The sequence below is a fragment of the Planococcus citri genome, chromosome 1 (genome assembly GCF_950023065.1).
Source record: "Planococcus citri chromosome 1, ihPlaCitr1.1, whole genome shotgun sequence".
In the NCBI taxonomy this organism is placed as follows: domain Eukaryota; kingdom Metazoa; phylum Arthropoda; class Insecta; order Hemiptera; family Pseudococcidae; genus Planococcus; species Planococcus citri.
The window spans coordinates 70695666-70720885 of NC_088677.1; the positions used below are offsets into that span (position 1 = coordinate 70695666).

A 25220-nucleotide genomic window follows, 5' to 3' on the forward strand; every position below is an offset into this window, starting at 1 on the left:
ATGATTTGTAGGAAGAGGACGCAGCCGGGATTGACTGAAACGTTGGCGTATTGGGTGCCACGAATGATTTCTTTTTTTACTTTTCTTTTTATTTTCATTCATAATGTGCAAGTCGTCACGTTGACGCTGTCTTCATATAATATTAAAATTAGTTTCACAGAATTTTTTTTATGTACATTCTTGTTTTTATTTTTCATATGTTTATTTTCATTTTATTTTTATTCTATTGTATTAACATATAATAGTTTCTTAAATCTCAAGGTTTGAGGTTGACTTTATTGCTGTCGACTGTACGGACCATATGCATACGCTATTCTGGGAAAATTTCAGCACTGATGCATGCCCGAGGACATTTTAGATCAAATACCAATACTGCCCGCCATCAATTTACTAAACACACAACGAAACATCTTCAAGAACCTCTGAAGTAAAAATTGACTATCTATTAAATTTGATCCTAAAATGTCGGAGAATTTTAAATATAATAGCATAGACCCGCATGATCAGATATGCATGGTAAAGAAAATCCGAAAAAACAACGAAATCAAACCTGTGAATGCAAATGTAATGATAAAACACGAAATCTCGATTTTTACCGCGAATAAATCTTTGGTACTTACATGAATTAATGAAAGTAAGTAATCTTATTCCAATCTCCGTTTTTTATTGATTTAGTTTTTCGTGATTTTTCTTCAACTTCTTTCCCCTTATTTCGTCATACTGATGCTCTCTTTACAATAACATTCAATTTTTGTACTTAGAAAATTAATTTTACTCCAATATCCGTATTTTTAAATTTAATTTACAAATAACTTATTACTTCAAGATGCCAGACTGGATATTCTTTTTAGAAAAATTGCGTAGGGTTACGCTTCTGTCGGGGGAGGAGGAAATTTGTAACGACGAATTGTCCTCGCCGTTCAATTCCACCGGAACAAAGTTGGATCCTGAATGCGGAGATCATTCATTCTATGTATGACCGTCTGATTGGAAAGGTTCAATTTCTTTTTGGCCTTGATGTCCAGTCTGGCGATTTCATTTTCGTTTTGATATTCTTCGTTTCGATGAATGAATTTTTTGTGTTGATTACGCGTTATTATTATAGGTATGAATGTAATATTATACATTATTTATTTTTGAGTTTGGAATAGATTTATTTGTTGAAATTCTTTTATTTTTGAGTTGGATGCGACTTCGCAATAAGAAAAAATTATAGGTACAACGACAAGAGAATTTGCGTCGTCAAAATTAAAAATAAGATATTAATTGATATTCAAGGTTTTTTTTTATCTAAAATAGAATCTGTTGTATCTAGTATGCTTTCTGATAAATTATCTGTATTCAAAGCTTTAAAAATGCACTCAAAATTAAAAGTAATTTGCAAGAAACAACCTCTGAAGTAAAAATTGACTATCATATTAAATTTGATGCGAAAATGTCCGAGAACTTCAAGTTTATCAACACCAAACTCGAATTAGCACGGATACAGTACAGTAAGGACAAGAAAAGGGTTACAAGTAAATAGGGATTAAAATATTCAAAATTGGGAGGAATTTAATTGTACTTTCGATAAATTTTGGGCAAAAATACGTTGGGCCAAACGTGCGCCGTAAAGAAAATCAAAAAAAAATAATAAAATCGAACCCACTCCGGATTGCAGTTGTGAATGCGGTAGTAACACACACGCAATTTGGCTTTTGCCCGCAAAAATATCTTGTGTACGTGAATAATCGACATTTTCCTTATTTTGGTAAAATTGAAAGAATTCAAGACTGTGGCCCCTTCAATATTGAAGGTAGACAAAAACTTCATAAGACGAAAATTCATCTGTAGGTGAATACATTGTGATTCCATAAGTTGATTTTTAAATTTGATCATTTTTTGATAGGTAAAATTTTTACAAAATATGAAAATTAAAAAAATTACGTATCACTGCTTAGAATAATTTAAGATAATGCAGGTGCAAGAAAGGTTGCGACACAAAGAGATGCAGTTGTATAAAAAATAATATTTCTTGCACAGAAGTGTGCACTGTGCAGCTGAATTGGTTGTAGAAATGAGCCAGAACTCGGTCCCTCTCTTAGAAGATGAAGAAATCATTGAGCACATTTCCCTTACAATTATCGAGTACCTATCGAGTCTATGGATTTGTTCAATGGCGAACTAAAAATCAAGAGAACCTTACAACCAGCGGCCTCTAGGGAGGTATAGAGCCTCCTGAGAGTTGTCAATCTATGACAAAACATGCGTACCCCAAATCAATGGACTGTCCTGTGGATTGGTTATCAAATTCTTTTAAAACTGCACCTAGATATTTGCTCCGGTGAATTTCGTTGTATTATACGTTCGTTTGTTTCCTACTTTACTGTTCACTATTTTAGTTCTCATACTTCTCTACTTTTTTACTCGAATAAATTTATACTTGAACTCAAATCTCAGTAATGTACTAAGTAACTTGGGTATAAAAAAACTGCAAATGACTAGTCACTACTAAGGAATAGTTCTTATCAGTAATTTTTATTATCACTGTTTGCTAATTTGAAAAAGGAGGGGGGGATAAGAAAGGCAACGATGAATTAACTTTCCTGAAAGTCTCACCACTGTAGCTTTTTTATCCCCCCTTCTTTTTTCAAATTTTTGTTCCGTTGGAATATAGGTACGTTGCAATACTTCATGTGATTTGTGTTTCTAGCGTCATTGTGTCTGTCGGAGTTCTTTTTTCCGATTTTGTTTTTTTTTGCTTTATAAACGAGGTAAGTGCAATAACAATTCAACATATAATTTAATTAAAATATCAAGTGTTTTGCTGATAGACGCATTTTGTTTTAATGTGAGTTTGTTTTTCAGCAGCTGAAGCGTACTGCATAGATTGTAGATTGAATCGGCGAAGTGCTTATCTACTGTAAACTGTGATTGAATTGATCGAAGGTATGTATCAAAATTTTATCAAATTGCTCTGCACAGTACGTGCTAAATTTAATTTGAACGGATTTTATGACATTGCTTGTAATCATCCACTTCAGAATGATAATATCTAAAATACAATTTACACTGAATTTCATCTTTTTCACCTTAAACGAAGGCAAAAGGGTAAATTTTTCAAATTTTCAAATATTTAACGAGCAAAGATATTTGTCAAACTGGAGTATAAGCGGCCAGAAAAGGCTGACTTGTTGATAAAAATTCGAAAAAAGTGTAATTTTTTTCAACTTATGGCTGCCAGAAGTCCTGCTTAGTGCTTTTTGTTAAAGATATTCAGCTTTCAATTCTGCCAAAAATTGACAAAAAGACTTGTTGTTTTTTTAACCATAAAATTGCAAGAAAAAAATTGTTTGAAATCAAATAAGTACACAATGCTGTCTCCGGGTGACAGATTTTTCAGTTTTTCATGTATACAAATCTGTCACCCGGAGACACATTCAACACCTCCTTTTAAGACAGAACGAGAATATCTGAAAAATGGCGGTCTACGTATAATGTTCTATACGTATAATACAAAAAATTGCAATTGATGAAAAAAATTTTCTGTTTACTTATCATAATATGTATAACACAGCTCGATCTAAGCGGCCGTCACTGGTGGCGTGCTCTTCTAAATGAGGTTTCATATACTGACATATATACACAATTACACATAAAATGCTGAGTACAGAGTAGCATATCCGCAACCAAACAATGCTGTAATGGAGGTATTTTTAAAAAATGCTCAAAATACTCATTCATAATAATACGTAGGCACTTCAGAGGTACTTTTTCGGGAAATAGATACACCAGAGGATCTAGAGACTTTAGAGGATACCACAGGGGTGGCACAGCAAGCAGAAAATGTAAAAATTAACTAATATGAAAAATGATATCGAACTGAAATATATAAACATAAACGCAGAAAGCAAGGCTAATTTCCTAATAACGCCAAATTAAAAATAAATGGGAGAAATATATTGTACATAGATGCTTGCATGAGGCGATCACACCTCTTTCTGCCAAAACTGCTGAATCAGTAGTTGGTGGAAGAAATCCACGACGACTATGTTGCCGGTGGACATTAGTTTTAGTCGCGATTGTATTGTTGTAAAAATCAGTTCTCGAACAAAAAAAATGTCCATATTTAAAAATGTAATATGCAGGTACTGTGTTGTTAAAATACGTTACTGGATAACTTGTCCGTTTTTAATATGATTTAAGATCATCTTTGCTTTGTACAACCAAAGAAGAAACCACAAGTGAATAAGGATGGAACGGATTTATATGTATTTTTTGACTTTGAATGTCGGATTGATCATGTTGATGGTACACACATACCAAATTACTGCATTGTGCAACATCAGCGTACAGTCTGTGCAAATAATATTGAATCAATTGGAGATTAATGCCGCGTATGTGGAAAACGCAAATATTTTGTTGAGGGAATAGAAGGTTATGACCTGGTGAAAGAGGTTTTTCAGTTATTTATTGAAGTTCAACGGAAATCAGTCGTGACACCTCTTACTCCAAATCTCATTGACTGGGTCACCATAAGTGATTGTGAAACACTAGATGACTGTCTACCAGATCTAATCACGAGTTATGAAAATAGAAAATTGATTAAAGAAAAACGAAAGGAAATCGATGTACAGGCAATGATGGGGGAACTTGCAGAGAAAGTTGAAAAACTTGAAACAAAAATGTCTGAACAGCCTCAACCCTTCAAATATAAATTTAGATTCTCTCTCGAAATTATATTCTCCTGATTCGAAGGGATATGAAACTTTTTGTACATCTCAAAACCCTCCCTTCTGTACCTACAAGAATGAAATGTTTGATCTCCAGCGTAAACTTAACGTGTTAATTTACTTCAACAGTTCAACTCAGAAGGTATTACATAGCCTGAAGTTGACTGTTGACTTTGATTAATTAGTTTGTTCTGTTTTATCGTTATTTCGTTCATTAAAACTTCTTTATTCTCTCGACATGTACTATTTCTTTCTACCTCTTACTGAATGCCTAATCATGTAGGTTAGGTCATTTAATTTTTTAACAATGACTTTGGAGGCTAAGTACAAGCCAGATGAGCTCACCATCAGAAACACCACTAAATCCAAAATATTTCGAGAGGGAGAAGATATCTCAAATTACTAGTCTCAAATTATACTTCGGAAATTTGAACCTTGTATTTAAGGTGAGATCCTATACTATGAAAGAAGATAAAAGTTGTAGGAAAATTATCAAAGGAATAACCCCTACCCTTATCGAATGGCTCGCTCTCATACACGGAGCAGAGTCACTGGCTTGAATGAAAAATTATATGAAAAAATGATGCCCCTATAAAAAAAGCACAAATTCAGAACAAATCCAGATCCAGAACACCGCAAGTAAAATTGACTACCACGTTCAATTTAATCCTAGAATGCCGGATAATTTTAAATTTATATTGCCTCCAGCATTTGTGGAAGAAGAATGTAATGAAAAAAGGTAACAATGGAGAAGGTCAATAAAGTTCCATGGAAATAAAATAACAGGAGCAAAAATTTATAAAAATAAGTACAAAGAAGACATTCTAGTTTTGTTTTTCTTTTTTGTTATTTGAGAAACTTTGATTAGGTGCCATAAGTTTCACAGATTTTTTTTACGCTCTACTTTTTATTTATAATTTTCGTTTATTTTCATTTATTGTTATTCATTTCTTCATTTATTTTTATTCTATTGTATTACATACACCTCATATCCATGACAGAAATCATCAATCTGACTTGTCATAAACACTCTCCAATGTGTGTCCAAATTCGAAATAAATTAAATGCTACGAACATATGTAAATGCGTCCGGTACCCCAAATTTGATTATTGACGTAATTCTCTAATCAACCAATCAAAAACTTTCAGCTGTGGTAGATACAGGAAGCAATATTTATATTACTTGTTTCGGACATAAACATTTCTCAAATAAATTACCACTACTTCAGACCCAATAAATGTTGGTAGAGATTGAAGAATACAAAATTAATTTAACTGACAAACCCCCTGTGGCTAGTAGAGGGTATAAATTAGCCCCCCCCCCATTAAAAGACGAAAAATGAGAGAACTCTTAAGTAGGATGGAAAAATCAAAAATTTTATCGCGTAGTTCATCAGCCTATGCCACCCCCGCTTTTCTAAAACAAAAATCAGATGAGTCTTTTCGATTTCTATGTAACTACCAAAAACTCAACGACAAAATAGCTATGGATTTTATCACAACAAGAGTATTGGCAATTTTGAACAAAAATCAAAACTAACAATTTTAGCGGAAGCAGGACTTTTTAGAAATATTCGGGAAAAACGTCCCCCTCAGGGTCCGATACAAAATATGACCTAAAATTCCGATTCTACGATAAAAAGTGCTATGTTCTCGATACAATAACTTAATTTTTCCTGAAATTTGCTTCTTTGTTTCAGAAGAAGACTTTTTTGGACTGTACTCAATGTTAATAATCGCCATGCAGGGTGGAGAGGCCACACGTTGGTTCCTCCTCCCTCGCTTCTACACGTGGGGGGCTATTGTGGCTATCACTCCTGCGGGGGTGATAGCTGCAATTGCTGCCATGCATGGCAACTTCTCCACCGCTATGGTGGAGATTATGCTGATCGCAGTGGCCCAGATGGCCGCCACTTACTGGGGTTGGTATTACATCGCATCGTTTTTTTTTTTCTACGGGGTAAAAATCATATTCATTAACGCGTTGCCCTCTTTTTTACAGATGCCGGAGTAAGTAAGTTTTTTATTTCTTTTTTTACTGTTCTTTTTATTTTTATATTAGATGCAATTCGTCATATTGAAGCTGTTTTCATAAATATCTAATATTAATTTTTATAATAATAAAAGTAATGTTATTCCAATCTCCGTTTTGTATTGATTTAGTTTTTCATAATTTTTCTTCAACTTCTTTCCCCTTATTTCGTCATGCTGATGCTCGCTTTACAATTCAATTTTTGTACCTACTTAATTAGAAAATTAATTTTATTCCAATATCCGTATTTTTAAATTTAATTCAACTTATTACTTCAAGATGCCAGACTGGATTATTCTTTTTAGAAAAATTGCGTGGGGTCACGCTTCTGTCGGGGGAGAGGGAAAGTAATGACGAATAATTCTCGCCGTTCAATTCCACCGGAACAAAGTTGGATCCTGAATGCGGAGATCATTCATTCGATGTACGTATTACCATCTGATTTGAAAGGTTCAATTTTTGAGTTGGTTGCGACTTCACAGTGAGACAAAATTTTAGGTTCAACTGTATAATGTACTCGCAGTTCCAAAATGTTACAGATTCATAGAAAAAGATCACCAAAAATGACCAATTTTTCAATTTTTTAGTAGAAGGTCATATGTAAAAAAGGTCCTGTCGCTGGGCATCCGGAAAATCGTTCGCCCTTCCATTTACATACAAGAAGCGTCTAGAGCTATGTATGAGAGCTGGGGCAGATGGCCCCCGCATTGGTATTTTAATGAATACTATTGGCAAGCTTTGGTGAATTGTGATTTTAATGCGCCGCTTATTTACTTTTGTTTTTCAGAATTATGTGTACATGAATAATCGATATTTTCCTTGAGGCTTGACTGTAACAATTTGTTGATTATTTCTCTCCTTAGAAATGTGAATGTTGGAAAAATGCCATTAAAAATTTCTATGAACATCAAACTGAAGAATATATTGAGACAGCAAAACCAGATTATGCACCTCTATAGTCTATTTCTCTTCTGAGTAAGCAGTCTTGAGGCTCCAAATGCAGTATGAAAATATGAATTTAGGAAAGGAATGAAACGATTAATGTGTGAGCTTTCATTGAAACTTCAAAGTATTCGAAGTATTTAATTTAAAGAATAAAAGTAATAGAATTTACGGGACGATTAATTACGCGTATTGCGTGTGCTTTCATTCGACGTATTCAAAGATTCAAAGAATAGAAATACACTATGGCAGGTAGAGGAACTGGAAACCAGCGATTTCAGCCTTATAATTTTAATAAATTCGATACAATCACATCGATTCTCAAAATCTTTCCAAGTTGGGTTTTTTAATTCCAATATTTTCATCACATCGCCTTTTATTAGGTACCTAATACCTATTTACATTGGACAGGAATGGGAAGGATCTCGAATAGACCCGGACTGTACCCATTCCATCCATCAAGGAAAGCATCATTATGTATGTGTTATTAAATTTACTCCATGTGGGTAGTTATTTGAGGGCCAGTGATTGAGCTTCTGTTTGAAAATTAAGAAGTTAAAAATCAGATCTGGCTGATGTTTTTTGGATTTTCACCTGAAAGAATAGGTATGAACCTACGTATGTACATATTTAGCACATTATTCTTTATTTATGTTTGTTTTTCAAGTTTTGTTGAAATTTATGTATAGAGAGAGAGACCAACTGAGAGGTCCTACAAAGAAGTGACATACGTTTCAGCTACTATTACATCATCGCATCTCCAGCGTTTCGAACGGAAACGCTTCTAGGAAAAAATCCGAGATAAGGATTCACACACACACTTTGTCGTGATCTTTTCTCGTGCCACCTGGCTGCTTAGCAGTTCAGACCAAAGGAAGGCGACGACCACGACAATACGTGGAAAAGCTGGGTGGAGTTCGTGGAAAAGAAAATTCTCGCCATGAAGGGAATAGGCCTGCAAGATAAAATCAACATTATATTTGATTATGTGAATTTTTTCCCGTTGTAAAATGCCTCTAGAAGTAAAATTTTTGAAATTTTTTGCCATGCATAAGATCATGATGAGTGTTGGTGCGCGCATTATTTTAGTGGCAGCCTGCATGCTTTTCTTGGTAAGTTTATTTAAGAACTTTTTTTTGGAAGAAGAAGCTGAATTCGCTGTAGAAATGAGCAGAACTCGTACCCTCTCTTAGGAGATAAAGAAATTATTGATGATTCATTTTGAATTATAAATTTTTGTAATCATATTCAAGTTTTAAAATTTTTGTATTTTATTTTGAGTCGTTGATTGAGCTTAGAAATATTTTCATCTAGAAATTTGAGTTCGAAAGGTTCGATACTCGTCTCAAAATGGTCATCTTCGACTGCTGTTGAATAACTTTCTTCTGAAGAAGAGTGTTCAACTTCAACACAATTTATCTCCAAGTCAGGAGCTTTTATATCGTAAAGCTTCTTATTGGATGTATTCATGTCGTCCGAATGTATCTTTTCCTATTTTTTGAACGATTGTTTGGCGTAAAAAGCGATTATTTGAGCAATAATTTTGAAGATTTGTATTATAGAATAACGTCAAAGTGTTGTATAACGAGGAATATTATATCACGAACAATTTCGAAACGATCCTGAAGCTATACGGCCGAATTTTGTATCCGAGCAGCCGAACCTAAATCGAAATGGAGCAACAACAGCTTCCCCGAAATATGGGTATGATTAAAAATCACATAACTTTAGTTAATATGATAGGCATAATTAGATTAGAATGTGTACTTTGTTCATTGAGTTTAGCCAGCCGTCATGTAATCTTCCACCATGCGATCAACATCGATTTTCTCGGCTCTAAAAAATAACAGCTCGCACCATGAAAATCCAGCGTAGATTTCGGCAAAGCTACCTGTGGATAAAAAGAATATAATCATAATAGGACCATTATGGCTCTCACTGAATATTCAGAACCTAAAATATAACGCTCGCTCACAAACTCATTCTCTTCGCTAATCAGTTAGGAAGAAATGAGTTTTATTTTGACTATTGATACTATCATGAAAATATTAATTCGAGCGACGTTTCGCCACTTTTGTTTTCTTCCTTCACATAGAACTCACAATCAGAAAGACCGGAAAAAAGACAACGAACTATCAGCTGATTGATGTATTTATGAACGGACGACGACTGTACAGCAAATTGATTTCGAAATACGATGTCAAAGCATTAGAACGCCGCATAGAAAACTACAACGACACACATTGGGAGGAACCAATGGATTGGCAATAAATCGACATATAAACAATAAGCTCCGATTTTATATTATAATTATGCTCAATATGTACATATAAGCAATATCTTGCGTTCATAATATATACCTTTATTTCGTTTTGTCAACTTGTATTTGGCGTGCTTCTGCCAGCGCAAAGGATGCCATTATGCTGAGCTACTGCTTTCTTATTCTACGTATGCTATGAACATTTGTTGGATATCAGTATATGTATGAAATTTATGATAATTTTGATTTTTGTAGATGATGTGAACGATTTGAATAAGACGTTGAAAGATATGTTGAAAGCAGCTCGTGAAAAAAAAATTGCTGCTGGAGCAAATGTTTCAACAGAAATTATGAACGAGAAGAGAAGTAAGAAACCATCGTTGAAACTTAAAGACGATAGCGATCATCATCATACCAATAAGGGTAAAAAAACAGCAAAAAAACATAATTTGGTAAGTGCAGATTACTCTCGTATAACTATACACAATCCAATGATCGTATATGGGACATGGGTGTTGGGTATCATTTCTGAGTTTATTTAACTACATTTTAAAAGATTTAGACAAATGTTAGTCATAATTCTCATTTGTCATATTGTACAACATGTAAGTAGCTAAGTGTTTATAATCACAATTTGAAACAGATTTGCATATTCGCTAGTGTAATCGAACATCTCATTGCAATTTTTGTAACTTTTTCCTCCAATTTTTTAGAATGATGCCGAAGAAAAAGAACGTAAAAAAAAGAAAAACAATGAAATTCGTGATGCCGCGGCCGCCTCTGAGCAAAGCAGCAATACAGAGATGGATGATGACGTAGAGAAAAAAAAAGACAACGCGACAGAGGTAATAATAATAATTTTTAAATATATAGATAGTTTATAGATAAGTTGAGGGCTGTATGAGCTGGGTGGGAATGAAAGAAAATATCAAGGTCCGTTCCGAGCACGTTTCTCAATTAGAAATTTTTTGTAAAAATGTGTAAAAACGCAATTTTGACACCTTCTTGAAATGGTTTTTGGGAATTTGGAGCCCAAGGGCAAGGGAGGCGCTAAATTAAATTTTCGTAAGAACCAAAATTTTTTCTTGTAGAAACAATTGAGGCGGTAGAGAAGTTTCCAATGTTGGGGTGCACTTTTATGAAAGGTGAGAGGTAGTGATGGGAATGGGTATACCTATACGAGCTAAATTATTGTTTCAATGTAGAAATTAAGTTGTAAAATCGAGTTCAATATATGAATTGAATGTATGTATAAATTAGTAACGAAAAAAAACAACACAGATTCGCGTTTTTTCAAGTGCTTATGGAAGGGGGGGGAGTGGGGCTCAAATACATTTTTGGATTATTTTCACGTAGGAAAAACTCGATCATCTGGGTACTGGCTTTTACAAGACAGCGCTCCTAACCCATGGATTTGAATAGTCAATTTTTTATGCCTCTGCTTTAATGACATTATGACATAAGTATCACGTATCTACACTACTATACTTACTTAGATAAGGCAAACAGGAAATTTTTTAGAAGAAACACTCGAAACGCTTATTTGGAATTTTCGGATAAACAATTACTCATTTTTGAAACATATTTCAAACACAACTAGCACAATTATTGCAATATTATATCATTCAGAGTGAAATATTTGACTGCGCTGTTTTGGTTTCTTACGAAAATTTAGTTTTCTCCTCTCATTACAAAAATTGGTAGATGTAAAACCATTGATCATTCAGAGTGAAATTTGAACGTTGTTTTGATTTCTTCTTGAAATTTTGTTTTCTCGTCATCAAAAAATTGGCATGGTATAATTTGTCATGGATTATTTTTTATTTTTGTCTTTATCAATAATAATTATTGATATCTGATTATGATTGATCATTTCCCCATCCGCATCACATATTAGGTATGTAGTTGAATTTTTTTTTTTAAAATACTTGATTTGTGAACATTCTGTGAATTTTAATTTTTTTTCATTTGTACTGTATAGTCCAACGGTAATTTGGAGAAAGATGATTCTGTTGGAAAAAAAGATGTGCCAGAAATGACAGCTGCTAATTCGGATAAGAAGCGAGATGATTCGGATAAGCTTGAAGATGATTCGGATAAGAATGAATATGGCAACGATGGAAAATCTAAAGAGGTAACTCATCTACGTTAGAGATCTACACTCTACACCCATGTAATTGTTATATCACTGTTGGAATTTTACGGGACTGATGTGAGAGAATTGATCAACACTTTTCAATTGTGCTCTCAAATAAAATTTCTTGGGTCCAGCAAATCTTGACAAATTACAGGGCAGAAGAATTTACCTCTCTCCACACCCTTCCAGATTGAGAGTTGTCATTTTTAATACACTTACCTAATAGTAAATTCAAATTTGCACCAAAAGTTACGTCAATGGTAATTTTTACGCAAATTTTGAATTGAAGCTTCCATTTCATGATCTGAGCTTTTAATTTGAAAAGTTCGAATTCAGTTTTCAAGTTTTGAATTTTTCACTGTTTTGATTTTTTTTTCTAAATTGCTGCTTTTTTCAACTAAAATCACCAAAATCTAATGTTTTTACTTACCTACATACACAGAACTGCACAAAATTCTGACTTCTTTTGATAAATTTGTATTTTTTAAAATTTTTTATTGAGAATTAAAAATTCTTGATTTTTTTGTAAAAAAGTATTTTAAAAAATCTGATCTTTTGCCAAAATTGCCAACTTTCTGCTATTTGATTTTTTTTGCACAAAAATTACTGTTTTGCGTCAGTAGGGGTAGATATGTTTGAAATTTTCTGATTTTTTGTCCAAATCTTCAAAAATTTCTGCTCTTTTGCTGATTTTGTAAAATGTTTAAATAGCGAAAACTTTTTGCTGTTTTGTTAAAATTGTTTGAAAATTTTGTATTTTGGCCAAAATTTACAATAATTTTCGCACTTATACCAAAATTACTAGCTTTTCAAAAAAAAAATCAAAACTTCTTGTTATTAGACATTTTTTACTCTCTGGGTTGAAAGTTCGAGTTCGAAATGACCAACTGATAACGGTTAAGCACACGGGAACACATCAGTTTATCAGACTTCACGAAGCAGCACAATTTTAATTTAATTATAGAGAACAAAAACGCATAGGCGGAGTAGTGTTTGGTGAACGTGATTGAAATGATGATGACTCACATTTAAATGTGAATACCTAGCCAAGTACATACATAAATCAAATTAATTAAGAACTAAATTTTTTCCATTTACCTAATTGTTTGTTTTTTTTTAATGCAAGTACGTAGGTAATTTCAATATCTAATTTTCAAATTGCGTAGAATTTACGTGGTTGAGTAATTTTTTGCTGAAATAATTGGGAATTAAAGTCGTAAATTTCTTACTCAAGTTGACTTTTTTGAAAAAACTGACTCTCAGGTTACTTTTCTGTGAAAATAGTTGCCCGATGTTTTGGGGAAAAAGTTATTTTAAAAAAAAAATATGATAAAAGTTGCTAAATTCGAGTTTCTGAAAAAAAAGTCACTTGAAAGTTGAAACTCCTTTCTTTAATAAAAAAAATGACTGAACTTACCTTGTTTTTAGTAAAAAAAAAAAAAAGACAATCTTTGATATTGAAAAAAAAATTACCTACTGTTGGAATTTTTATTCGAAAAAAAGTTACTTGAAGTAATTCTCTCCTCTCGCATTTTGCTTTGATGCCCTCAGACAATTTTTTTTTTATAAAAAAATAAAGAGAAATTCTGTTCCAATCCCCATAATTATTTCTACAAAAAAAGTATTCCTTTTCGAAATTGCTCGTTTTGACAAAATTGCCATTCTGATTATTTGCCTGAGTTGCCAAAAGTTCCTGCTTGCTAAAATTGCTAAAAATCCAGTTTTTTCGCCAAAATTTCCCAAAAAAAGACCAGATTTTTTGGGAAAAAATTTCAGTTTTTAAATTCAACTTGGAAATTTTTCATTCATGTTTAGATGGGTGTGTTTTTGAAAGCTGTGCAAAATTGAAAAAATTTATCTGAAATTAAGCTTTAAAAAATATGAGAAAATTATTCCTTGGGAAGACTGGAAGGAGAGAGATCGGATAATTTTTCAAATTACGTTTCTGATTATAATATTTCTATGAAACTATATTTATTCATTTTGCAGGAAAGTTCTCCCAGTGATGATGATAATGAGGATGAATTAGATAAGGACCAGCAGTTATTTGGAAAAGATCATTCGGAAAAAGTAAAAATTGTTCATATTTCCTAGAACATTTTTTTAGCTGTATAGGTACCTATTGTAGGTGCACTTGTCTACATTTTTGTTAATTTATTGTTTTTTTTTTCAGATGTCTCACCTTTGTAACGGCATTTATTGTAAAAAATTCGTTTTAAAAATGGCACTGCACGCTAGTACCCAACCAGAGCACCTGGCCAGGCGGCTACTGGAGGGGGTATTTAAAACTGAGAACGTCTTGGATTGCACAATAACGGGTAGAAGCGCAAATGCCCAAGGGAAGGCCAGACAGGCCGAAAAAACAACACCGTTACACCCTACAGCAGTGGCAGCAATAATCAGCTTCGTAAAAAGCACCAGTGTAACGAAAGGATGGCAAGTTCCCTCGGAACAGAAATTAAAGGCCGTTATTGGTGTAAGACTCGGAGAAATGAAGAGAGAGACTAAAAGAGCTGCCCTTTTTGCAAAACTCAATGCCGATTGATATCATTTACATATTTTTTTAAATTAACCTTTTTTGAGTTTTTTGAATTTTGTATTTTTTAATATTTTACTTACTGCATAGGTTTTTATACTACACGATATAACATAAAATTTTATTTTTTGAAGAAAATAATCATTTTTCAGATGAAAATGTGTCTTTTTATGTAAAACTGTATACAATAATATAAAATTTTATAAAAAAAAACCAAACATTTTTTATACAAAATTTGTCTTTATCAAACCATATACAACTGTATAAAATTTGATATTATTGCATACAATAATGTACAATTTTATAAAAAAAAAACCAAACATTTTTTATGCAAAATTTGTCTTTATCAAACCATATACAACTGTATAAAATTTTATATTACTATAATTATACAATAATATGAAATTCTATAAAGTTGTATATGGTTTGATGAAGACAAATTTTGTATAGAAAATATTCGGTTTTTTTTTATACAATTTTATAAAACTTTTTTTCCTGGGCTTCCAGATCTTGAGCAGACCGGCTTTATCCTGAGTTATTAGATGATCATCGAATACGTGCGGAGCTAAACGCGAAATAATAAAAGCTACAGCCTTTTGCATTCCTAATATTCCATGATGAACGAGAACGACAGAATCAGTATACGTTCGTTCATACTTCTCAACATTACCATTTTCGTTTCGTACGTTAAGATAAGTACGAGGTATACATACACACAAATACGTTTTAAAAAATGCAACTTTTTTCGATTGCTCGCGAGTTTGGGTAAACTTTTATGTGCTTTAAAATTAAAGGGAATAAAATTCCCTATCGATTGATGTTAAATTTTCATCACTTTGCCAAAAAATAACCATCTTATGAATACTTTCATTCACGGATTTTAGCATTCTACATCTGTTAAGTATAAGTACATATGTATTTTAAAAAATTGAAATGTTTGGAATTTCATCCTTTATAATTTGAGTTTTTTCCCGAAAGTTCTACCTTTCACTGTTCAAATTTTCAAAAGTTCTCGAAGTTTTAAGTGGCGAAAACAAGGCCAAAACCAACTGGAGATGGTAAGTATCGAACTTTGCACTAAAATTACTCAACATTTTCAGTGAACACGTAATGTTATCCTCTTTAAAATGGTCATTTACCGAAAGTTGTACCTTTTATCGTTCAAAAGTTCTTAAAGATCAAAGTTGAATAAAGTGATCACTGATCAACACCAAAAGTGAAAGTGACTGATAAGTGGTAATGGTGATAGTAACACAATTTGATCTTGATCACTTTCCGTAACTTCGATCTTCAAGATCTTTTGAACGATTTAACAAAGATATTTCGGCAGATAACCATTTTAAAGAGGATAAAATTACCTCAAAATAAATATGTGTTTGGTGAAAATGTTGAGTAATTTTAGTGCAAAGTTCAATACTTAGTACGCGCAGCTGGGTTTTACCTTGTTTTCGCAACTTCGAAAATCGAGAACTTTTGTATGGTGAACAGTAGATCTTTGGGAAGAAAACCACTCTAAAGAGGATACACTTACAAACATTTCTGTGATTTAAAAATCAATACAACACATGTTCTCCCTGAAAATTTTGAGTATTTTTAGTTTAAAGTTCACACTTCACAGATGTCGAATGCAAAATTCATAAGATAATCATTTTTTGGCGAAATGATGAAAATTCAACATCAATCGATAGGGAATTTCATTATCTTTAATTTTTAAGTACATAAAAGTTCACTCAAACTCGCGAGCAATCGAAAAAAATTACATCTTTTAAAACGTAATTGTGTGTACTGTGTACACTACATACTTACTCGTACTTAGTTTACTTTCTTATGAAAATAACAGCGGTAAGAAGTAAGAACGAACGCATACTGATTCTGTCGTTCGTCGTTCTCGTTCATCATGGAATATTAGGAATGCAAAAAGCTGTAGCTTTTATTATTTCGCAATAGGGGCGATAAAAACAATTTCCAGTGTTATCAAATTTTACTTGAACAGGTGTCTGTTTCCTGATATGATTTAATTAACAATTTTGTTTGCAATAAATTGAAAATATGTCGTCACAACGTTTGAAAATCGGACAACATTTATTAATAGAAAAGTGTATAGGTCGAGGCACTTTTAGCGCTGTGTATCAAGTTGTGAATGTGAAAAGTGCAGAGAAATTCGCCTTGAAGCAAGTGTTTATATCCGACATCGAAGACAAAAAAGCGAGAAATGATTGCTCCAATGAAGTTTATTTGTTACAGGTATGCGAATTGCGCAGGTATGCAATTTAATTATAAGTCGTAATTGTAAGACAACTAACCAATTCATTTATCAACTAGCGTTTAGATCACCCGAATATAATCAAGTATTTATGCTGCGAATTCGATCAAGTTAGCGGAACACTACACGTATTGTTAGAATTGGCATCCAATGGAGATTTATCGCATTTTATCGCTGATCATATTAAGAACACTAGACTCATACCGGAATCAACCATTTGGAAGTTCATTATTCAATTAAGTTCGGCTATCGATTTCATGCATGCGAACAGGATAATCCATAGAGGTAACGAAAAGAAACGACAGCTTTATTAATGATGTCGAATATAATTAGCGTTTTCCTATTTGATAATATATTATGATTATGATGTAGATTTGAAACCAGCGAATATTCTTTTATCCAAAGATGGTGACATTAAAATTTGCGATTTCGGACTTGGAAAGTGTTTCGTCGAGGGGGACAGGTTGTATTCAACATCGGCCCTTGGTTCACCTTATTACATGAGTCCTGAAAGACTGCTTAGGGAAAAGTACTACTTCAATAGTGATATTTGGTCATTAGGATGTATCATTTATGAAGTAAGAATAGAAACCTCAAGTTTAATTTCTTCTTTCAAATCCATTATTTCAAGAATATTCTACAATTTGCACGACGTGTTACAGCTAGCAGCTTTGCAGTCACCTTTCTATGTCAGTAAATTGGACATGAATTTGCTCATTAAAAGAGTTATCTCTCGAGATTTTGCACCTGTGCCATCAGATTTATATTCTAAAGAAGTGAGTTAGTTATTATTTTTTGTTGATTTTGTGCTAGGTAGTCATTTATTCGTAATAATAGGTTGTAAGCATGTCTGACAGAATATGTAAGTACTATTTATTATTCTTATAGACCTACTGACGTTCGTGTGTACTTTTTGTTTGTAGTTACATGCAGTCATCGAAACTTGTCTGACAGTTGACTGTAAAAAGAGACCTTCAGCTCATCATATATTAGGTTATGCAAATGATTTTTGTGCCCAGCATTACTAATTTAGTTGACCAGGTTTAGCTTAAATTTTTAATAGGTAAGTAATAATTTAAGATTTTATTCAAAAATTAACAATTATTTTAAAATTTATTTTTGAACTTGTGTAAACGAAAGTGAGATAATTAGACTTTGTAATTGTTTTTGATTTACCTAAGTAGATAATATTTTTTTAAAACGAAAGTGAGATAATTAGACTTTGTAATTGTTTTTGATTTACCTAAGTAGATAATATTTTTTTAAAACGTGAATAAAACTTCAAGATGATTTGCTTCTTTTTCGTGTTCATTCACATTCTAGTCTACAGTCCAAACACCAAAAAGTGCTCTAGAAACCGAAAAGAGTTGGCTTCTCTGAGGGACAAAAAAAAGAGTAGGCTTTTCGTTAGTATAGTATTAGCATTCAAGAAAATGGACATTTCGGATTTTTTGGTCGGCACAATAGGGAGATGGGGCCTCAAAACCCCCATTTTTCGAAGTTGGCCGGGGACAAAAATTTTTTTTTAATTCGGTAGAGGACACTCTCCCGAGTATGGATATATATTTTTTTTGAGTGGGCGCCGGCAAAATTGCGTTCCAGAGCCGTATAAAGGCAATTTTTTGCCAAATTTGGCACTTTTTCACTCAAAAACGACTCTGTGGAAGCAATATGGCCTTAGAGACAAAAAATACGCACCTACATGATTGCATCCACTTATCCCACGCTGATAGAGACCAACTTCGTGAAAAACGGTCGGCACAATGACTCGCAGTGCATTTCAAAGTTACGCATCCGAGCCATTTCATCAAAAAAAATGGATGTATGACATTTTGACAACTTGACCGTGCGACCTATCAAAGTGGGTTAAAATTTCGCGAGAAACCCGAAAATCCCAAGGAAAATTTTTTTTGAGCATCTCATGAAAATTTTGAGCCAAAAAATTGTATGAATCATTTCTCAAGTGGGTACTTTCAGTCTGTTGTTACATGTGACCTATACAAAATGGTCAAAATTTTACGACATAACCGAAAATTTCAATGAAAATTTTTTTGAGCGTCTCATGAAAATTTTGAGCTAAAAAAAGCATGGATCATTTTTCAAATATACATGCTATCAGTCTGCTGTAACATGCGACCTATCAAAGTGGGTTAAAATTTTGCGAGAAAACCGAAAATCTCAATGAAAATTTTTTTTGAGCATCTCATGAAAATTTTGAGCCAAAAAATTGTATGAATCATTTCTCAAGTGGGTACTTTCAGTCTGTTGTAACATGTGACCTATACAAAATGCTTAAAATTTTGCGAGAAAATCGAAAATGTCAATGAAAATTTTTTTTGAGTGTCTCATGAAAATTTTGAGCTAAAAAAATTGTATGAATCATTTCTGAAGTACTTTCAAACTGTTGTAACGATTTAAGTATTTGAAAGGGTTAAAATTGCGTGTGAAATACAAAGATTTGGACAGTTTTTTTTTTAATTTATACAGAAAGCACGGCTCAACAATGTTGAGCCCCATGAGTCGCATTATGAAGATGTCAATGCCATCGATCATCCATTTCAGCAGTGGATTACGAAAGCTCGCAATTTTGCTAAATTTTGTCCCATATTTCGGCTCGATTTCCGAAAAGATTTTATGACGTGATAAAAAATCCCCTCTTAGCGACATAGATTTTTCTTCTCTTCATGCTTTAAACAAAGGCAGTTTTGCCAACAAGATTTGATTCTCGCTGAATTTGTGAACTGCCAGATGACTTTTTTTCAACCTTGTATTTTTATTTTTTTCCAATTCAATTTTTATTTCATTTCTTGAAAGAGTGCTTTTGTTCAATGTTTTTGACACATGTTTTTGGTTCATTTTTTCAAAAAAAATTCTGCATACATTCAATTTTTTTTTAGGAAATGTCACATTTGTGTTTTTTGGAAACTTTCATTTTCCTATAAAACTTTTCATCAAAAGCTCGACTTTTTTGTGGTTTGGCCAATTGGGCGAGTTACCCTATCACACTCATTAAGGCAATTTTCTAACCCGAAAACCTATAGAACCTCCAAAGGGTTAATGACGAAATACAGCGACTCGCGCAAATTTCAAAAATTTTCTCACATACGAGAAATTTTTGATTTTTTGATATTTTTATTTTGAAAAAAAAGCTGTTCAAAAAACCACTGTTGAGGTGTCCGCTCCAGAATCGGCGGAAATGTGGATAATTTCGTTAAACAGGCCGAGTATAACACAAAACTCGATTTTTAGCTGCCCAACTTCATATTCACGCCTTCTGGAGCGAATTGAAAATTTCTGGAGATATTTAAAAATCGCAACTGGAGGCTCCAGAATGGTTGGAAATGGCGGAACTGGGCCTCAGGGGGTTTGTTGTGTTTGAAACACAGCGATTCCCGCAAAAATTCAAAAATTTCCTCGTGAACGGTAAAATTTTGATTTTTTTTTATTTCTTATAATGAAAACAGCTGGTCAAAAAAACACTCTTGAGGTTCCCGCTCCAGAATCGGCTCAAATGTGAATAAAGTCGTCACACAGATCGAGTAAGTATAACACACAACTCGGTTTTTAGCTGCCCTACTTCATATTCACGCCTTCAGGAGCAAATTCAAAATTCTGCAGAAATTGAAAAATAGCGCTGGAGACTCCAGAATGACTGGAAATGGCGAAATTTTGATTTGGGGAGCCAATATCAGTTTTAGGACTTATTTTGAACATTTTTTCTGATCAAGTACAAACTTTTTTTAAAAAAACATATTACCGAAATAGTCAATTTTGGATTTTCAAAAATTCGCCAACAATCGAAAAATGAACTTGGGCATCTGAAAATTTGGATTTGGTGGTTTTAGAACATATATGCTCTTTCTAAAAATCGCGGTCTCGTTCAAATCGAAGGCGGCAATTTTGCATTTCTTGTATTTTCTTTATTGTTACTCATTACGGAATTTGTATTTCTTGTTTTTTACTTTTCAATTTTCAAAGTCCACTCTGAAATCAATTTTTGTTATATACTTGATCTTAAATCATTATGCAATTTTGTTTTTTTTTTTTTAGTTTTCAATTTTCAAGGTCCTTTGTATATTTTCTAAATGGAAATTGTTTCTCAATAATATTTGGACAGTGTTATATCTGAACAAGTGATCATAATAAAATTCCAAATGCAGCATTTCTGAAGAAAAAACGTATTTTCAATTTCATTAAAATGATTGGGAATGGGAGCGGGTGCTGTGGAAACATTTTCAATTGCGAAATTTTTTTTGAAAGTACCTAGGTACCCAACAATATTGATTAAAAATATCGAGAATCCAAAAATAAGGGCATTTCACCATTCTTCTCTGAGAATACCCTTCAGAGGAAAGGAATATTATTCTTTGAAATATGTAAATCAATGTCTCACAGAAGTAAGCATCTCAATTATTTATAAAAATCAAGCTAAATGTTTAGTAGGTACTTTTGTCGGAATAAAAAACTTTAGGTTACCTGTATACCTCCGAGTAAGTACTTTGTGCATGATCATGTTTTAAATTTTCAGATTTTAAGTACTTTTTTGAATTATTACAACTTCGAGCTTCTATAAATTTTTTACTACAACACAGGTAACTTTCAAACCTACTCCATCCTGTAGAGAATGTCATGTAGATTGTTCCTCGCCCAAAATTTCGAGTAAATTGCATTTAAGCTGTGAAGAAATAATTTTTTCCCACAAATTTACAACTTTAAACTTTCATTACGTTTTTTCTATTGCGCGGATAACTTTCAAACCTACGCTTTCTTGTAGAGAATTTAATGTAGATCATTTTCCTTACTTCAAACACCTATGTCCCCACTCAAAATTTCAAGTAAATTGAATATAAATACGAAAAAACAATTTTTTCCGAGAGTTTTACAACTTTGAGCTTTTATAATTTTTTTTTTTCGTTGCACGAATAACCTTCAAACCTGCGCCGTCTTGTAGAGATTTTTACGTAGATAATTTTTCTTACCTCAAACACATTTATGTCCTCACTCAAAATTTCGATTAAATTGTATATAAATACGAAAAAATCAATTTTTTCCAAGAGTTTTGCAACTTTGAGCTTTTATAACTTTTTTTCTATAGCACGGATAACTTTCAAACGTATGCCACCTGCCACCTTGTAGAGAATTTAACGTAGATTATTTTTTTTACTTCGAACACCTACGTCCTCAATAAAAATATCGAGTAATTTTCATAAAAACAAATGCAGTCAACACATCACCATCAGGTACAACCGCGGGGATATCATTAGCTGAAGTAGGGCTACTATAATTTCATACAGGTAAGGACAGCCGACATCTTGCATCCAACCTTGAACCCAACAACATTAGAATGCATCTGTATGCATATAACTTTCCATATAAAAAATGTAATTTTTTTGATTTTTCGCGAGTTCGGGTGAACTTTCATGTGGTCTCAAATTAAAGACGATGAAATTCCCTATCGATTGGTTTTAAATTTTTATCATTTCGCGTAAAAATGACGATTTTATGAATACTTTTATTTTACTGATTTTTGCATACTACGTACGTCATCTTTAAACTGAAAATACTCGAAATTTTCAGTGGACACATAGGTATTTGAGTACAGCAAAATGTTCGTGATTTTATCCTCTTTAAAATGAGCTATTACCGAAAGCTCTACATGCAACCGTTCAAAAGTTTTCGAAGTTTTAAGTTGCGAAAACAAGCTGCGGATGGTAAGTATTGAACTTTGAACTAACATTACTCGAAATTTTCAGTGGACACATAGGTATTTTAATACATCAAAATGTTCGTCATTTTATCCTCTTTAAAATGGTTGTTTACCGAAAGCTCTACCTTCAGCCGTTCAAAAATTTTTGAAGATCAAAGTTGCGAAAAGTGGTTACTGATCAAAACTATAACTTACTGATAACACTAGTCCGGCATATGACAATAGGAGTAATTGCACCCCCCCCCCCGCCGATCCTCCGGGACAACTTTTTTCTTGAAGGGGACATCCTAAGGGACATTTTAAAGCAAAGTTGCCAAACAAAAAGTTGGCCTTACTTACAAAATGGCGGCCATTTTGATTGACAGGTCAGCCGAAATCGCAGATTTTGCGTATTAACATAGGACTTGCACGAACTTTTTCAAACTTTACAAAGGTAGATCGAAAGATCATGCAAAAATTTATCACCTGTCAAAATTGCAAGTGCTAAAGTACGTTTTTCGATTTTTGGTGAATTTTTGAAAATCGAATTTAGGCCAAAAACCAAAAATGAGGGAAAAAATCAAAATCTTACCAAATTGACCAAAAAAGCTGAAATTTGGGATACACCCTATTTTCGACATGCCAAATCGATTGGAAACGGTTTCAACCCGTTTTGAGCAGTTCTGGAGCCTCCAGCAGATTTTTGAAACTTAAAATTTTCACGAAATTTCATCAAATGGAGATGGAAAGCTGAAATTTACTCTACACTCCGATTTTAACACCCTCTGAAGACGACTTCAAGTGGGTTCAAGTCATTTTAGGGCCTCCAGCGACTTTTTTGAAAATTACTGGAGCCTCCAGTAGATTTTTGAAACTTTTAAATTTTTCCAACATTAAGTTACCAAATGGAGTTGGCAAGCTGAAATTTACTTCGCAGACTACACGGTGGTTTCAAATGGTTTTGAAGCTTCCAGCTACTTTTAGGAAATTTCAATTTTCCAAAAAAAGTCATACAACCTTTCAAAAAGTTGCTGGAGGCTCCAAAACGAATTGAAATCCACCAACAGTCAACTTCGTAGCGTATTGAAATTAGTTTGCAGAATGAATTTCGACTCTCCATCTTGGTTTGATAAAATTTTGGGGAAATTTCAAGTTTCAAAAATCTACTGGAGGCTCCAGTAATTTTCAAAAAAGTCGTTGGAGGCTCTAAAATGACTTGAACCCACCTGAAGTCGTCTTCAGAGGGTGTTAAAATTGGAGTGTAGAGTAAATGTCAGCTTTCTATCTCCATTTTGATGAAATTTTGTGAAAATTTCAAGTTTCAAAAATCTGCTGGAGGTTTCAGGAATTTTCAAAAAGTCGCTGGAGGCTCCAAAACGACTTGAAATTCACCTGCAGTACTTCGTAACGTATTGAAATTAGTTTTTAGAATAAATTTTAGCTTTACAACTCCAATTTGATGGAATTTTGTGGGAATTTCAAGTTTCAAAAATCTGCTGGAGGCTCCAGAACTGCTCAAAACGGTTTGAAACAGTTTCCAATCGATTTGGCATGTCGAAAATAGGGTATATCCCAAATTTCAGCTTTTTTGGTCAATTTGGTAAAATTTTGATTTTTTCCCCTCATTTTTGGCCTAAATTCGATTTTCAAAAATTCACCAAAAATCAAAAAACGCACTTTAGCACTTGCAATTTTGACAGGTGATAAATTTTTGCATGATCTTTCGATCTACCTTTGTAAAGTTTGAAAAAGTTCGTGCAAGTCCTATATTAATACGCAAAATCTGCGATTTCGGCTGACCTGTCAATCAAAATGGCCGCCATTTTGTAAGTAAGGCCAACTTTTTGTTTGGCAACTTTGCTTTAAAATGTTCCTTAGGATGTCCCCTTCAAGAAAAAAGTTGTCCCGGAGGATCGGCGGGGGGATGCAATTACTCCTATTGTCATATGCCGAACTATAATAACACAATTTGACCACTTTCCCCAACTTTGAAGTTCAAAAACTTTTGAACGGTTGAAGGTAGAGCTTTCGGTAAACAACCATTTTAAAGAGGATAAAATGACGAACATTTTGATGTATTAAAATAGGTACCTATGTGTCCACTGAAAATTTCGAGTAATATTAATTCAAAGATCAATACTTACCATCCGCAGCTTGTTTTCGCAACTTAAAACTTCGAAAACTTTTGAACGGTTGCATGTAGAGCTTTCGGTAATAGCTCATTTTGAAGAGGATAAAATCACGAACATTTTGCTGTATTCAAATATCTATGTGTCCACTGAAAATTTCGAGTATTTTTAGTTTAAAGATGACGTACGTAGTATGCAAAAATCAGTAAAATAAAAGTATTCATAAAATCGTCATTTTTACGCGAAATGATAAAAATTTAACACCAATCGATAGGGAATTTCATCGTCTTTAATTTGAGACCACATGAAAGTTCATCCGAATCTGGGAACAATCGAAAAAGTTGCAATTTATACATGCATAATTGTATGCATACTATGATAAGATAACATGTTTATCCATTTCTTGGATGTGCAATGGCGGCTGTCCTTACCCATAACGAAGTTTATAGTAGCCTTAGCTGAAGCGGGGTAGTGAAACGCGTCAACGTAGCCACATTTATGTTTGACGACTACTGGTATCACA

The 25220-nt window shown here is 33.2% G+C and overlaps 3 protein-coding genes across 14 annotated transcripts in view; 2 read left to right on the forward strand and 1 right to left on the reverse strand.

Annotated features, from left to right (window-relative positions):
* The window catches only part of LOC135844575 (uncharacterized), a 427884-nt gene that overhangs the window by 207279 nt on the left and 195385 nt on the right, over nt 1-25220 (reverse strand). For 3 of the 10 annotated variants that reach the window (XR_010558634.1, XR_010558622.1, XR_010558618.1), the window contains exon 3: nt 9454-9577. The exons of the other annotated variants lie outside the window; for them this stretch is intronic. The gene's annotated coding sequence lies outside the window, so the exon portion shown is untranslated. The remainder of the gene's footprint in view (nt 1-9453; nt 9578-25220) is intronic. 10 annotated transcript variants of the gene reach the window in all.
* LOC135844424 (uncharacterized protein DDB_G0284459-like) lies at nt 8442-14812 on the forward strand. Of its 2 annotated transcripts, XM_065362668.1 has the most exons (7): nt 8442-8798; nt 9249-9390; nt 9782-10398; nt 10660-10791; nt 11928-12080; nt 14073-14153; nt 14257-14812. In XM_065362668.1, the coding sequence occupies exons 3-7, from the start codon at nt 10171-10173 to the stop codon at nt 14626-14628; spliced, it is 966 nt and encodes a 321-aa protein (XP_065218740.1). In that variant the 5' UTR covers nt 8442-8798; nt 9249-9390; nt 9782-10170; the 3' UTR covers nt 14629-14812. The 2 variants fall into 2 exon arrangements, with proteins under 2 accessions (XP_065218740.1, XP_065218809.1); XM_065362737.1 differs by lacking the exon at nt 8442-8798 and having other exon boundaries at nt 8992-9390.
* LOC135842884 (serine/threonine-protein kinase Nek7-like) lies at nt 15585-18172 on the forward strand. Of its 2 annotated transcripts, none has more exons than XM_065360598.1 (5): nt 15585-16863; nt 16942-17167; nt 17255-17460; nt 17545-17658; nt 17806-18172. In XM_065360598.1, the coding sequence occupies exons 1-5, from the start codon at nt 16669-16671 to the stop codon at nt 17908-17910; spliced, it is 846 nt and encodes a 281-aa protein (XP_065216670.1). In that variant the 5' UTR covers nt 15585-16668; the 3' UTR covers nt 17911-18172. The 2 variants fall into 2 exon arrangements, with proteins under 2 accessions (XP_065216670.1, XP_065216741.1); XM_065360669.1 differs by having other exon boundaries at nt 16745-16880.

Coding starts and splice junctions, on each gene's coding strand:
- LOC135842884 (XM_065360598.1), top strand. CDS start 16,669: ATGTCGTCACAACGTTTGAAAATCGGACAACATTTATTAATAGAAAAG. Junction 17,168..17,254: donor GAACAGGATAATCCATAGAG/GTAACGAAAAGA, acceptor ATTATGATGTAG/ATTTGAAACCAGCGAATATT. Junction 17,461..17,544: donor TAGGATGTATCATTTATGAA/GTAAGAATAGAA, acceptor GACGTGTTACAG/CTAGCAGCTTTGCAGTCACC.
- LOC135844424 (XM_065362668.1), top strand. CDS start 10,171: ATGAAATTTATGATAATTTTGATTTTTGTAGATGATGTGAACGATTTG. Junction 10,399..10,659: donor CAGCAAAAAAACATAATTTG/GTAAGTGCAGAT, acceptor CCAATTTTTTAG/AATGATGCCGAAGAAAAAGA. Junction 14,154..14,256: donor GAAAAGATCATTCGGAAAAA/GTAAAAATTGTT, acceptor TTTTTTTTTCAG/ATGTCTCACCTTTGTAACGG.